Source organism: Scardinius erythrophthalmus, assembly GCF_964197995.2.
Source record: "Scardinius erythrophthalmus genome assembly, chromosome: 16".
NCBI lineage: Eukaryota > Metazoa > Chordata > Actinopteri > Cypriniformes > Leuciscidae > Scardinius > Scardinius erythrophthalmus.
This window is the reverse complement of record NC_138236.1, coordinates 32,256,686-32,272,777: the sequence shown is the minus strand read 5'-3', so window position 1 is coordinate 32,272,777 and position 16,092 is coordinate 32,256,686. Positions and strand designations below refer to the sequence as shown.

Below are 16,092 nucleotides of genomic sequence, written 5' to 3'. Positions count from 1 at the left end.
GTGGCAGATAAAATACTGTGCATCGTTGTCTCATCTCTATTGAGATGAGTCCTTACTTCTCATTCTTAAAAAGAAGGGTATTTCAGAGCCTGTGGCAGAGGACAAGGCAGTGTTTCTTTGAAGTCTTATTAAGTCTTCTCTTGAGTCTTTTTGAAAGCACACATCTGTGGCGGCGCTGAAGACCGTGAGCGTATGCTTGAAGAACACATGAGCAGGATGGTGGAGGACCAGGACGTCATGCTGAGGTGAGGAGTGTGGCTGGTTACTGTTTGGTTGGCGGTGATTTAACCAGAAGAACTGCTGATTTACGCACATGGTGGAGAGCACACACACACACTGCTGCTTAAGGCACAGAGGGCGGAGCTTCAAGAGCTTGTGTCCTTTTACCTCACACCGACATGCACTGAAAATTTCAAAAACTTTTAGCCTTTTATGTTCAAACCGGAGTGAGACAATGATGGAGATACTCAAGAAGAAGTGACAACATGTAGAATGCAACAGGACATCTCTGTGTGGTTAGTTGATGAATTTGTGTTCTGGGGGCGGGGTTTATGTACATTCTAGGGTTGGTGATGTTACTAACCCTGGAGGAATGTTGTTTAGTCCCTACCAGCTGTTTGTTGTAGTCCTTAAAAAGGAATTTCTATAAAAGCAAATATCTCCCTATGCTTTGAACTTTGAGCGTTGTAACTTTGCAGATGTTGTTTATGCTCAAACAGCAACATTACACACTAACTAAAGTTAGAAAAGTGAAATCATAATCAACCACCCCTTTAAGGCATGTTTTCAAACATCTCATGGTGCTGGCAGATGTTTTCACTCATTTATGCTTAAACCTGCTCGCTGCTGTCCTTGACGAGTCTGAGCAAGGCACTGGCAGCACAAAGACAGACTGGGCTTAACCCCCAAACAACCTGAGCTCTTAATTGGCACCATGTTCGTGGTGATCCGTTGAGTAAAGCTGGGCTCTCTCTGATGGATGGTCAGTCACGTCTCAAACACTCTGGAGAGCGTTCCAGCTTACAGACTGCAGATCAAGGAGGAAAAGGAGAATAAAAGGAGGAAAAGAAAACAGAGGGCTTGCACCCCAGATTAGACCTCCCATTCTTTAATGTGCAGCCCCATCCTCAATCAATGGCACTGGAGATGGCTTTCTGCTGGCCATTATAATGGAAAGATCAATGGAAGCTGGCGGGATGGGTGACCTCCATGACCTACAATGAGCTGAGAGCCACAGCACTGCGCTTGTCTGTGCTCCCGACTGAGCTCTCCCTCAATCGGAAACAACTTTTTTATAATAATATCTGTCTCACTTAAGAACATTAACTAGTTAGAAAGGAAACCAATGGCTTATAACAATTTAGAAGACCTGTGCATTTAAAAAGTAGAGGAAATAAAACTTTGGAACCGAAGCATTGCCGAACACATCAGGCACTATATGTCTTCAAAGTTTTTCGTTGCGTTCCAGGAAAAAAAGAAAGTCATATGACATGAGGGTGAGTAAATGACTACATTCTTTTCATTGCTATTTCTTTAACTCTGAGGTGATTCTGGCATTGTTTGGAGACAAACATCTCTGAAAGGGATTTTCAAATGAGAAGCTGGTGGAACAGAAAACGTTAGTAAGATCACTCTGTCTGAGCAGTGGGAAAAGCCAGCTCTGAAAGTAAATGGACCGTCAATCATCACGTCAGCCTGAAAATGCAGTGAGGGCACCGGGTCATGGTGGGAAATGCTGGAATAGTGCTGCTGCTTGTATTTCTGTTGTACATATGAGGTGAGGACTAGATTGAATTAAAGAAAACACAATCTTGTTCGGTTCACATTCATATTGCAGACCTTATGGATCTACAAGTTAAAAGGACCATTTTTTTCCCCCCACAACACTGCTCTGTTCACAATCAGTGATGGACGTTCTGGATAAAAGCTAACATTTTCTTCGGCTTACAAATCACTTAAATAGTACTTTGTAAAATCTTTCACATGGGGAGATATGATCAAACCACTAAATTATCCAGAAAAAAAGTGAGAGGAGCTTTTTGCCTAAAGACAAGCCTGCAAACTTCAAACACTTGGAACACAGGTGTTCATGATATATTTGAAGATGTCTTAAAAGTATATTTTTTACTTGGACACTCATGCAGCTAATTGCAGCTGAGCATTTTTCCCATTTTATATTGAAGTGAAGTGTATTAAGCCCATTTACAAGATGCCTGTTTGCAGTCGGATTTCATAGAATAACTATTATTTGTATTATTATATAAATATATACATATACATATTTAAACAATAAAAACTCAAGCAGACATGAACGTATTATTCATCTTTCAAAATAATCTTACGATTCATACTATGAGTATATTTGTCTAGATATGCCTCGTGCTTTTAGGTGTGACAGGTGTTGAGTGTCCCTAATATTTTCTCTGGCTCTTGGTTCATTAGAATTAGTTTTTTCATCTTAATGTTTCTGTACATCTCACTGGCGTTTAGCTGCATCTTGACATTGAGCACACCTGTGCGGTGCAATCACTGAAGCGTGTTAGGATCTAGTGGCTTTATAAAAACATGTCTAAGTGTGGTGGTGTCATTCTCCTACGTGTGTTCATGTTCTGTGGGCAGAAAATTTCCTGTCGCTTTTCCCTGGTGAGTTGCCTGATTTATTGCTCTTTCTCACAGCCGCTATTCACAGTCTAAATATGTAATTGTGACCCGTCACGGAAACCAGTGACACAAGTCGGCAGCACAACTTTCGAGCAAAATGAGAAAGAAGCGTTTTTTTTTTCAAAATTGGTGATTTTCGTTTTTTTGCAGAATCTGTTAGTTGAGATCACGAAGAAGCCTCTCCATGTTTGAGATAGCAGTATTGGTATATTTAAAAGCGTACATTTTGAGGTTGAAATCGGCTTGTTTTTCGGAGATTCTAGCACGCAGTTGGGGCGTGTCATTGTCGGTGCGTATTTCCATACTGAATAAGCCGGCTTTTGTTTCTTTTGTTATTGCCCCCGCCCTCCAAGGGAACAGCGTGGCTACTTAGGCTATTATGCAGCGCTCTGGCCGGCTCTATCTGATTTCAAAATTCAATGAAGATGGACGCCAATAACATTACGATGTCCAACAATCGATTTAAATAGTAGGTTACATGGGGTTTAATTTGTCGTTTAATGAGATGTAGCTTAATACATGTTGTCAGTGGCAATACTTAGATCTGCCTGATTAACTGATGTGTATCTTAATGGTCTAGTGGTAGAGCTTTCGCCAGCTGTGTCAGAGGGTCTGAGTTCGAACCCGCCCTCGTATAGGGTTTTTTTTCTCGTAGAGTTTTTTACTCTCATCAAAACGATTATGTTCATCAGTGGTTGTATATCAAGCAGGGACACGCAAACGTTTGCATTATGTTTTGTGGTTTCACCAGAACGAATAGATAGTATCCGCAACGGATTGAAGCGCGCGTCCGAGTGAAGAGAGTGAAGAGAGTGCGGTGTGTGCGCGAGCCACACGAGAAAACACTGTATCCGCGCCACTGATCGCTACGGCAACGAGCACTTTGATCACTTGATTTTAAAAAACACATTTCAGCGCTAGTCTCTTATTTAAAAAACGAACGAAATGAATGCTTTGCCAGTTAACTGGAGATGTTTTATTTATTTGTAGAATTGCATGAGTACACCGAAGAAAATTTGTAGTCTGTGAAACCTTTCATTGACAATGGCAATAAAATCTATTCTGATTCATACTTGGATTCATACTCGTACTGTAATATATATATATATATATATATATATATATATATATATATATATATATATATATATATATATATATATATATATGTATATATATATATATATAGCCTATATCACATAGCACATCCTGTTTTTGATTTGAACATTGTCTAGAGTTTATCTTATTTTTTATTCAGCGTACATAAGAGTTGCCTATGCAGTTTTATCGGTAGATGCTAAGAGACATTTATTTATATATTACCTGTTTGCAAACTTTTTCTTTTTTCTTTGATGGCACATTTTCCTGACCTTTTTGCTCCCCCATGTGCATTACAGCTTTACAGGGGGAGCTTTACAGGGGGTATGGCTTATCTAAATGATATGTAAATGAGCCCTATTGTCACTCCCAGCAGGAGAGAGAGGTGAGAACTGAACAATCTTTAGAGGGGTTTTCTCCCCTTTGAGCTTTTTTGAGTGCCTACCTTCAAATGGCCACAACTTCTCCAAATATTATCAGATTTGCATGTGTTACACATCGTTGGAAAGCTTGGAAACTACACTTTCAGAATCTGTGAATAACTCAAAATGCCCCAGAACCGACTTGTGTCCCTACTTTCCGTGACTGGTCACAATTGTTATTAGGTATGTGTGGCGAGAACAGTTAGCATAAAGCTCACTATAGAGTAAGAATTTCATCTGGAAAGTAAGAAAAGTATTGTTTTGTTTTTTGTAATCTTGTTGGAATTTATGAAGTTTATTCGTGCTCTTACCACATTTGTATTTCAGGTGCGGCCTGAGAGCGCTAGCTGCTGTTTCCTATGCCTGTTTCATACAGAACTTTTACAGTTCAGTCCATACGGCTGACTGTTTCAGACGGCTGTAGACACCACTGTTTTTTACCGCTGATATAAAAAATCCCTGATTTTTTACCGCTGATATAAATAAAATACCCTATTGATTTGTATGATATATCGGTGATGAAAAGTGTTCATCTTCATCTTATGTGTTTTTACTTTATTTTCCTGGGTAGTGAAATAACCTAGGTGGCATAGTCAGGCTTTCTTAAAGGGCACCTATTATGCAAAATTCACTTTTACATGGTGTTTGAACATAAATGTGTGTTGGCAGTCTGTGTACACAACCACCCTATAATGATAAAAATCCACCCAGTGCTTTTTTTAAAATCTCCATAAATCATAAGCACTGTCTCAGAACAAGCCGTTCTCAGATTCGGGGCAATGTGACGTCACTTTGCACAGGCCCCTCCCACGACTGTTGATTGACACTGCAGTTTGAGCATAGACGGTCCATGAGTGAGCTGGACACAGAGTCCGCCAGTGTTTCAACGCCGGAGCAGCTGTAGACAAGAATGTCTCCTAAGCGATTGAGGTGTTTTGTTGTTGGATGTAAGAATGAATATAGCAGTCTTTTACTAGTCATTTACCCCTGTTGTTACTCCAGGATGGATCAGTACAACTGTTCGTGATCAAACTTACAGTCTCCGGAGCGACAGGCCTAACGTTACTGATCACGGCAGAAATGAAAGTGAGAGTGCGCAATTTATGACAGCTCATCATAAAGTCATATGGATAAGACTTTAATGTGCACTTCTTATACTGTGTTTATTCAGCTCTTACTGTGATTCTCTGGAGTAAAAATAACGCTTCATCTTTTGTGTGATGTACAGTAAACTTCATTGAACTCCTCAGTATATTTTGGTCATCATTCGGACGGGGTTTGCTACAGCAGGCTTGTATTAATAGTGGATAAAAGCAGATGACAAATTAGTTATAACGATAATTAAACTAAACGATACCTGTTCTATCTCCATACAGAAAATAATCTCTAGCTCTGTGGGCATTATTGTCCGACCCGGGTCGAAATGAACAGCGTTACTGAGAGTTTCTGTTTTGATATTATCAGATGAGATTGTCCTGGCTCTGAGCATGAGCTCGTGAGGCTCCACCATATGGGCTGCCAGCAGCAGCTCATTTGCATTTAAAGGGATACACACTAAAACAGTGCGTTTTTCTGAGCCCCAAAAAATGACAATTTAAACATGCTGTAAAAAATGATCTGTTGGGTATTTTGAGCTAAAACTTCACATACACACTCTGGGGACATCAGAGACTTATTTTACATCTTGTGAAAAGGGGAATAATAGGTGCCCTTTAATACTTTTAGCCAAAGGTTAAATAGGCATGCTCAGTTTTAAATTTAAACGTCAAATTTAATTAAGTGACATTTAAAACCTTGGCTTTTGACGTGGAAACATTTGAAATAAAATCAATTCTTCACTTTCTCTCTCAACAATCATACCACAAAAAAAAAACATGAACCACAAAGTAGTTCAGACATCATCACTGTTGTACTTCAGCAGAATATAACTACTACTGTAAGTCAAAGGGAGATTTGATTACGAAGACACAATTCCATTACTTGGAATAAAATAAAAGTTTAATGTAAACTCGTTTTATTTCAGCTAGTTAAAAGGGCAACATTTCTCATTTTCATTTAGTTTAAGTTGATGTACTAAAATTACTAAAACTGAAATAAACAATAAAAATCAATAACGGCATATTTAAAAAAAAAAAAATTTTAAACAGATACTAAGATTACTAAAACTAACTAAACTGAAAATATAAAAATGAAATCTATTTCAAAATATTTCTATTTCTATTTCAAAATCTATAACAAAAAATATCATAGTATCTCAATGACATTAAATTACCACTAGTCAAAGGTCAACTTGTACCTGCTCATAGAACTTGTTGTGGGCGACGTAGTACTGGGAGTCAAAGGACTCTTCAGTGACCAGGACATGCTGCCTCTCACCAATCTGTGGAACAATACAGAGAAACACACATGAACAGGTTAAAGTGCATCTGAAAGACACAAACAGACAAGCATGCGGCTCCTTAAAGACGTCTGTGTGCTTGTAATGGTGATGAAGAGCTGACAAAAACAAGCATTTAAAATCCCCTTGCAGACCTGACAGCAAACACAAGTGTTTATTAGCTTGTAAAAGATGACATTCGTACATTGTACATATGAATTTAACTCGATGCATGAGACAAACAAGACCATCATTCATTCACATCATTATTATGTGCTAATTGGAGGAAATAAAAGGGGATGCAGCGCATAAGAGATGGATGTGTCTGGTCTGTGACTATTGTAAGCTCTACGCTGATATTATCTTATGATGGAAAATATCTCCCTCCAATCACACTGTCACAAAGCCTGTTTTCAAGAAGCCTTTGTGTGCAACCATGGATTTACTAATCACAGTAGTTAATTTAATCCACAGATAGATATTTGGGAGAATAACACAAATCCAAACACACGCACACGCTTTTAGAGGAAGCACAAACGTGTGTAAACTGTGTGCGAGGCCTGCTATGCCTTCAGAAAGAAACAGATGGGAAGGTTGCCTTGAATGATGGGCAGAGAGACGCTTTATGAAATCCAGATTGCCCTCTTTCTATTTAGATGTAGCATCTGGCCTTTTGAAATCACAACTAACTTAATGTGCTTTGCGGAGCCTATTGGCCTGTGAAAGGGGCCCTCTTTGTTCGGGACCCCTCGGCCGACTGCAGGAACAAGAGACGCAGAGCTGCTTATGTCAAAACCACTTGGTTGAACCTTTGAGCTCATGAAAATGTTCTGCTTATCCAGTTGGTAAATCAACACACACACACACACACACACACACACACACACACACACGGGAGAGCTGTATGCTTCTAGAGCTACTGAACCCTGCAGATGAGCTTCATTGTGGTTCTGTCACCATACATAGAGCATTTCTGCTATATGAAAATGGGGAAACACATAAATGCAACCAATTAATCTTTCTGTCATGCAGCGGCATTCAAATACTTTTAAAAACACAATCTATACAATGAATAACAAGGGCTGTGTCCGAAAGCTTAAGGCTGCTGACTTGTTGCCTTGATGCCCTATCAGGCAATGACTTTGAAGGCTTGTTTATGCTTATTGATAAGGCTGTCAACAAGGGGCATCCAGTGCATCAAGCTTCGCAAGGAAGTTCTCCCGCGCTGGTTGAGGACAGAGCGGCACGGCTAAAATAGCATAAAAAATGCAAAATAGTTTTTTTCCCTCTCCCCTCTCTCATCTCTGTCTCTCCTCATCCTTCCGTCTCCTTTTCTCGTCTCATCTGTCCTTACCTCCCTTATGAACGAACTTCATAACAGTGTTATTCTTCAGCAGTAAATTACAAAAAAATGTTAATGAAGTAACACTGCCGTGTGAGTGTTTCTAATACTACGGATGAGGGAGTGATGCAAATTTCACATCATTCTTCTCTTCTGACTGCTGTAATAAATCTCTTTTTTTTTTTTACCTCTTTTGTAAAGTCGTGGAAATGCTAGCATGGATTTTTATTTTTTTTTTCTATTGGAGCAAATGGGAATACAAAAATGTTATTTGCTGTCATCTCCTGTTCACCACTAAGTTTAGCCAGCTATGACGACTTCCGCTTCTGAGAACCCCAGGATTGTGAATAGGGTCCATTGACTCCAAATGGCCTACACAAGCTTCAGATATGCATGAAGCAAATAGGATTATTCAAGTTCCCTCAAAGAGCGTGTAGGAGTTTCCCTTACTCTAGCCTGAGGTGACGAGGAACACGTCTTGTTAATGTTCAAAACTGCCCGGCAGGCAGAGCGATCACAGACAAGCCTCTTCGGGTTCCACACATCAATGCAAAGCACTAAAAAGAAACAAGCCACATCCTCGCAGGAAAAGCTGCTTACCATCATGTTCTACTGTGGGCAAATTAGCCAGACGAGAACCTGCTTCCTTAGCAAGAAGCTGTGATTTGTGCACACACTTTTAAAGCGGTCAGCACACTACACAGGTGCAGGTCACCTACAAATGAACATTCTATCTTTATTTACTCAACCTTGTGTCATTCACATGCTGATATTTTCTTTTTGGAACACAAAAGGAGGAATTATCTTCATGCAGATTTTTTTCTATTTAATCACAGTCCAATTCATAGTGACCAAAGTCTGTCAAGCTCCCAAAAGGTATACCATAACAGTATCCATTTAATATTTTGGTTACACTTTATTTTAAGGTGTCATTGTTACAGTGTGATAATACATTTAAATACTGAGTAATATTATTCAACTATATGTACTTACTATAGGGTTAGGGTAGGATTAGGATTTGGTTAAGGGTTAGTTGCATGTAATTATGCATAATTTACTGTTATTACTATGGTAAGTACGTGCAACATATGGAACAAGGACACAGTAAAATAAAGTGTTACCAATATTTTTATATGATGGACAGACTGAAATGGACGTTGCTATTCACTGAAGACAAGCTTTAAGCATTCTTCTCAGCTCGAGCGGGAAGGACAGACTATGATTTCAGTCTTTAAGTTTTTAACAGTAAGGTCGGGCCAAAGCCCTAGAGCATGTCTAATGATGAATTCGGTGAGGGGTGAGAAGCACATCACCATACTGAAACATACATCAGAGGAGACAGAGACCAGCAGTGCTGCCACGCATCCTACCGATGATAAAGAACGTCCAGCATCAAGTTTGTTCTGGAAACACTAGCCCCCTGCCTCTGCCATTTGATCACAGATATAATATTCCCTCTTAATAGAGCATAATCTAGGTTGTGGGATGACAACATCAAGAAATCAAATAACGAAGTAAGAGCGAGGGATTACGATCCTGCAGGATCCCGTTCCTGATGACGGCTGACGGTTTTATGAAAGCACAGGATGATGAGGAGAGAATTTTTGTTGTGGAATCTCTTCTTCAGTTCTGTCGTGAACGAAAACAAATAGAGCTCAGTTGGATTTGAATCAAAAGAGAATAATAATTACACAGGTCTGCCAGCTTATCTGCAGGGCTTTACAGGCGACGTGAGAGGATTCACATCAGATGCAGACGAGCCTTTCAGGAGATAAAGACTAACTGACTCTCTGGCGAGCTTCACGTCTTCAAACACTCCAGTATTCCATAGGTTAAGCTCAAAGATTTCTTCAGGGAACATGAATCTCTTTAGTTTGTCAGGAATCAAACACTGTTAGACAACAGACGATGCAGTGTGTCAGGATTAAGATGATGATCATGTTTTAATTGATAATTAATCAATTAATTAATCCATACAACAATCGGAATGAATTAAACTCAAGCGTTAGTTCTTTCAGCAGAATGAATAGCTTTGTCTGTTTCCTTACTGCATAAATATTCCTCATAGTTTGGGTGAAGTGAACTTTCTCTGAACGTCATTATTGTCTGTCTTTATGTTCACATATGAACACATTTTTTCATTCCACAGCACTGCTTTTATATAGTTTTTCTATAACGTGATAGTTTGCTTCACACATCAAATGTCACTTAAACTCAGCAAAAGCTGATAATTGTTTCAGGCAAACCACCCCCACACTGATTCAACTGAAACATTTTCATTCGTGCAGAATAACATCCAGCAGAACGAACACATTCAGAACACAGATGGCATTCAACGAACCACAGCAACACTTAAAGACACATGAAACTCACACCACACTCCAAAATCTAATTGCGGCCCTTAAACTTAGTGTCTGCTGTTAACGTGACGACCCACTGGGACTTAATGAAGACCATCACGTTGGATTATATAGTGTTGAAAAGAAACAAGGACAAAAAGAGTACACGAGGAAGTAATTAAAAAAGAGAAACTCATGTTGAACATCAAAAATGAGAGAAAAACGTCACTGGTGCATGTGCTATTTTTACATTTAATTTAAATTAGGGTGTGCAGGAGAAAACACCACTGACACACACACACACACACACACACACACACACACACACACACACACTAGTGAGAGCGAGGTGATCTGCAGCAGAGCTCTCCTGGCATATCATGATCATGAGCAACTTGTCTCATTAACAATCACACAAACTCTGGAACTTTACATATTCATTCTTCTTTACTTCATCCTTAATTATTTAATTAATGTTGCAATTGATTTATTTTTCTGAATTGTTGATAATTACTTTCTTGGTTATTTGCACTGACATTTTATATTCTTTATTGTTTTTCAATAAAATTAATGTTTGAATTAATTAATAAAATAATGTATTAATTAAATTTACATTAATTAATACAATTTAATTTTGCTAATGCTCAAAAACTGGAATTTACTGATCACTGGAAAAATTGCATTTATTCATTTGGCAGATGCTTTTATCCAAAGCAACTTACAAATAAGGAAGCGTTTTTAAGGAGGAAATAACACGAGAAGAGCTTGAAATACAAAGGTTTTTTTATATTTTTTTATTGCCTTGTCTAGTGCAAGCTACAAAATAGATATAAGAGAGATATAAGAAATAGTTAAAGCATAGAAGACAACTGCAGTTAAATACTAGTGGAAAAGATAAGTCTCAGCCGTTTCTTGAACATTGTCATGGATTCTGCTGCAGATAGCAATAGGAAGATCATTCCACAAATACTTCCCCAGTCTAGTAATGGAAATAGCAATATAAAACATTAACACAGAACATGTATCACAAGCATTTATCTGCATTATACAGCTTCAAACACACGTCTGAAATATCAGCTTTAAAATCAAGCTTTACAGGCTATTGCTACACACACACACATACTAATTTTATTACTTGCTCAGAATCACAGTTGCTCTGTAATGAAGCCACACAAATGATGTGATGGTGAAAATTGTCTTTAATCACTGATGTTTCTCATATTATTCTGACTAATACATCTGCACAAACCTGCACTAGCTCTGCAAAAGTGATTTATGGTTCAAATCAGCATCAGCCCGTCAGATTACAGCCACGTGGGGAAGTGAATAAAGCTTCATTAGTGTTCTTGAGTGAGTCATGGCACCACGTTCAGCTGAGAGACACAGTAAAGTCTAAATGAGAAGGATTTTGCTCTTGGTTTCAAGTGTTTCAGTGATTTCAGCAGGACACATAAAGAGGCATTTGTGTTCCGGTGGCACAGACTGAACGTTCATTCTGAAGAGCTCCTGTGCGTTTCACTACATTAATCAGTGCATGTGTGTATTATGTTCTGCTCCATCTGATCAGTGTTGAGTGCTGATGGTGTGTTTTGTCGCACTGGACTCCCTTTGCCAGATCACATGTGACCAGCTGGTTTCTTTTACATTACACATAAACAGGCAGCACCGACGGCATACAGTCAGCTCATAGCTAAATATTTCACAAAGCACATGCACAGGAAGCCATAAAGTTAAACCTGTCTAATCATGTCTGTCTGTCTGGTTTACACTGAGAATCTGGCTGCACACAGATGAAGTGATTTGTGCATTTACACTTAAACAGAGATGTATTCAGTGTGTGTATATATATGATCTGTGCTAAGATTAGAGTTACACTCCAAAAAATGAAGATGGAAACAGGTTTTCACAGCCTGATGCCACAGGAGGAACCACAAAGAACTTCAGTTCTTCAGAAAACCATCTGTATACTGTCACTTTAAAGAATTCAGAAAACAATGTTTACTTTCATACATGTTCCTGATCTTATTGTGAACAATTCTTCTGAACAAGTTATTCCAAAGAAAAAACAGATTTAATCAAAATGTTAAAACTCACTCTGAAATATCTTTTACCTTCTCATTGATAAAATCAAGACCTACGTGTACCCTTGTTAAAATGAATGTTATGGAAATAAAATGTGTTGCAAACACCACTTCAACTCGTCTATACAGTCCAAAAGAACAAGAACCTGCGAAGAACCGGCTTTTGACGAGAATAGATTCCGCGATTCAGTTGGATATCTTCTATGATATCCTCTTCACTTCTCAAGACGGGTTGAAAGTCAAGAGTGTTGGATGGAAACGATGCTTCAGAGAACTTTGTGACTGTGACAATGTCAATGTGAGCGATTGACTTTTTCAGCAGGACAACATGATGGACTGTGATGACAAAAAACACAAAGGAGAAAGGCTAAGGAAGGAATAAAGGATGAAAACATGGACAAGGAGCATTGAGCCACTGTTAGGGTTTGTTTTGCCTCAGCTCTTCAACCAAGAGTTACTATCCACAGCACAGAAATTACTCCAGACAACACGATTCATACAGCTCCAGTGTGTCAATCTGAGGAGCTCTACGACTCGTACAGCTCATCTCAGTATGAGGAGCTCCATCATCTAAACCATCACATCTACCACATCATGGACAGAGTAATTCATGAATGAGTAAAGAACACCTATCTGACCTCTCAAGGTAAACTTTATTATCCACAAGTAGGAAATTCATGTGGTCACCATTACACGCTCCATTGTTAAATAGCCTGCTACATAACAATGAAAACATAAATACAAAACATTAAATACAAAAGCATTAAAAACATTTAAACATTAAAACCTAAGAAAAACAAGGACACGACAGACAAAACAATAAACATTGAAAAGAAAACATAACAAGCATGTATGGATAAATAAACTAGCTGAGTGCTAGCTGCTTGTTGTCCAGTCTAATTGCTGTGGGCACAAAAGAATTGCTGTACCTTGTGGTCCTAATTTTCCTTTGCAATAGTCTGCCACTTGCCCTGTTGCTTCTTAAGAAATTCTGATGAAGAGTGTGGGTAGAATCATTTAGAATTTGTTCTGTCTTTTTAAGACTAAGGTCATTGTACAATTGGGCTACAGTTAGCTGATCAACTCCAATGATCTTACTGGCTGTTTTGATTATTCGTTGCAGTTTATTCTGGTCCTTAATATACATGTTACCAAAGGCACAAATAAGGCCAAATGATAAGACACTCTGCAAGAGAGCTTTGTAAAACATCTGAAGAATACAGCTGTCTATTCTAAAATGGTTAAGTTTCCTTAGAAAAAACATCCTCTTCTATAACCTTTTGGACTTATTTTGTGCACATTCATTAAAAGTCAGTTTATTGTCTATTTCAACACCCAAATATGTGTATGTTGTGATCAAACACATGATCATAGTAGTTTCCCATCATCAGATGAGGTGATGCTGTGTCTGACGTGACAGTGACATGCACAATGTATACACAAACATACTGTACTTAATACTAAGAGGAATAGTCAGGTTAAACATCTCCTTTTGTGTTCTGGACTATTCCTTTAAGGAGAAACCAAGGGAGTTTATTTCTGCTTTAAGGCAGTATTAATCTTTACCTGTCTGTGTGTGTGTTTGTGATGCCTGATTTTGTGTTAGTAAATGAATGTCAGAGGGAGGTGATGCCTGATTGCTTCATCAGCCATGTCTGTATGCTGATTGCGTCCAGCAGTTATATATAAGAATATATATATATCAGCTTTCATAATGATGCAGAAGAGATGGAAATTATATCTCTAGAATATAATTACACAAAATGCTCCCTGTATCGCTTTTCATCACAAAACAAGTACAATCAGCATTCACCTTGAGCTAATGATATTCCCGTCAGCTAGAAAAACCAAGTCGTAATTTCAGACCTGTTTGTCTGACTGAACCTATCAGTCTTCCGGCCATTCACACACACTGTAAATGTCAATCTCATAAGAAGTTTTTGCCTTTTATTTTGGCCTGCTATTACAGTCTCCAGTGAGTTCTTGCAATCGCTGATGATTCAGTAACTGCATCACTGACTACGTTACATGTCGATAAAGCATGTAAAATGCTGCTCACAGACTCCATTGTCACTGCGCTTGAGCGTCTGTGAACTGAACTTCACATGTGCCTCATGTGATCTGTCTCAATGCGTCAGTCATTCATTTGTGAAGGCGAATAGTTGTTGCTTCTTTTTCGAGCTTTTCAATCAAACGGCTGCTTGCTTTATGTGTGAAAACAGTATAAAAGTCTAGTTTTGGCTCCTCCATTTGTTTCTGTGGTTTGAGTGATCAGATATCTGACACATTTATGCTCCTGTCCAGCATAGTCTAATGTTATTATCACCTCATGTCCTGTCTGTTTCATGAGTCACCTTATTTCTGTAGTGCTTTATACAATCCAGTTTGTTTCAAAGCTACTTCACAGCAAGAAACAGGAAACTAATAATCAATGACTATGTTTACATGTGCATTAATAATGTGATTATTTCTAATAATCAGAGTAAAGTCTTAATCACAGTCAGATGTTTACATGACACGGGCAGAACTCTTCACTCCAGTTTACATGCAGAATTCATTATTCTGATTATTTCATAAGTATGGTTATACCACACTCAGACAGGCATGCAGTGCTGGTAACAACAATGTTACCAGCCATTGTTCTAATCTACTCATCAAATTAAAACTACATTTTTATGGACGTACTAGATATTATTTAGCGCTGTGATGAACATCGCAATGCTGGGTTTGCCTTCATGTTCTTCGCGCCGCGTGGATGAAGATACGGAGCAGAGATTGCACAGCGAGTTGTGTTGACAGAGTTTAGCGATTTAAAGAAGAAAAAAACTTCATTCATGAACTTGTGTGAACAACACACGGCATCCATGTAGAACTGAGCACATCGCAATGCTGGGTTTGCCTTCATGTTCTTCGCGCCGCGTGGATGAAGATACGGAGCAGAGATTGCACAGCGAGTTGTGTTGACAGAGTTTAGCGATTTAAAGAAGAAAAAACTTAATTCATGAACTTGTGTGAACAACACACGGCATCCATGTAGAACTGAGCACATGCGCACTTTGGTCAGAACGGTAATAATGAGATAAAGGTGTTTACATGCCACACTGAAAAAAAATTATTCGTTGAATTTAATAAAACATTTTATCGTAAGAGGTTGCACACAATTGATTTTACCTACATTTAAACAAATGCATTAAGTTGACCTTGATCAATTTTAGTTCATTGATTTGAAATTCAAAATTGATTAAATTCAACGAATCATTTTTTTCAGTGCAGTTTATTGCGATTAAAATCAGTGTACGCCACAGTTTAATGCGAATATGGTTACTACGATTATGAGCTTAATCTCATTAGTTTGATCAAGTATTGCGTTTACATGACTTAAAGTTAAATCACAATATTGCCAAAATCCCATTATAGTCACATTAGGGTACATGTAATGCAAAAGGCAAAATTCATCAATTAATGTAAGATAATAGTGTCATTACTCAACTCATTATTGATTTAGTTCTGTTTAATAACGGTGTAAAGTTAATCAATTATGAAACAAGTTCAGCTATAAACAGCTCTACAGTAGACAATATTGTCATTTTTCAGCTCAATTCAGTTCAAGTTTTGTTCTAATCCGATAGTGTCAGAGCAGTCCATTCAATAAGTTTACTGCATATTAAGTTTCTTTGTGTCAAGTGTCAAGAGAGTCTGAATCCAACTTAAATGTAAATACTGTAGACATCCTAGGTAGATGTTTTGATCATTTGAATATTCATCAGTCTCT

The 16,092-nt window shown here is 38.3% G+C and overlaps 1 protein-coding gene across 1 annotated transcript in view; it reads right to left on the bottom strand.

Annotated features, from left to right (window-relative positions):
- Window positions 1-16,092, bottom strand: part of cdkal1 (CDK5 regulatory subunit associated protein 1-like 1) — a 445,321-nt gene that overhangs the window by 17,262 nt on the left and 411,967 nt on the right. Inside the window, exon 13 of the mRNA XM_081388640.1 lies at window positions 6,478-6,561. Within this exon, the coding sequence (XP_081244766.1) occupies window positions 6,478-6,561 (84 nt within the window). The remainder of the gene's footprint in view (window positions 1-6,477; window positions 6,562-16,092) is intronic.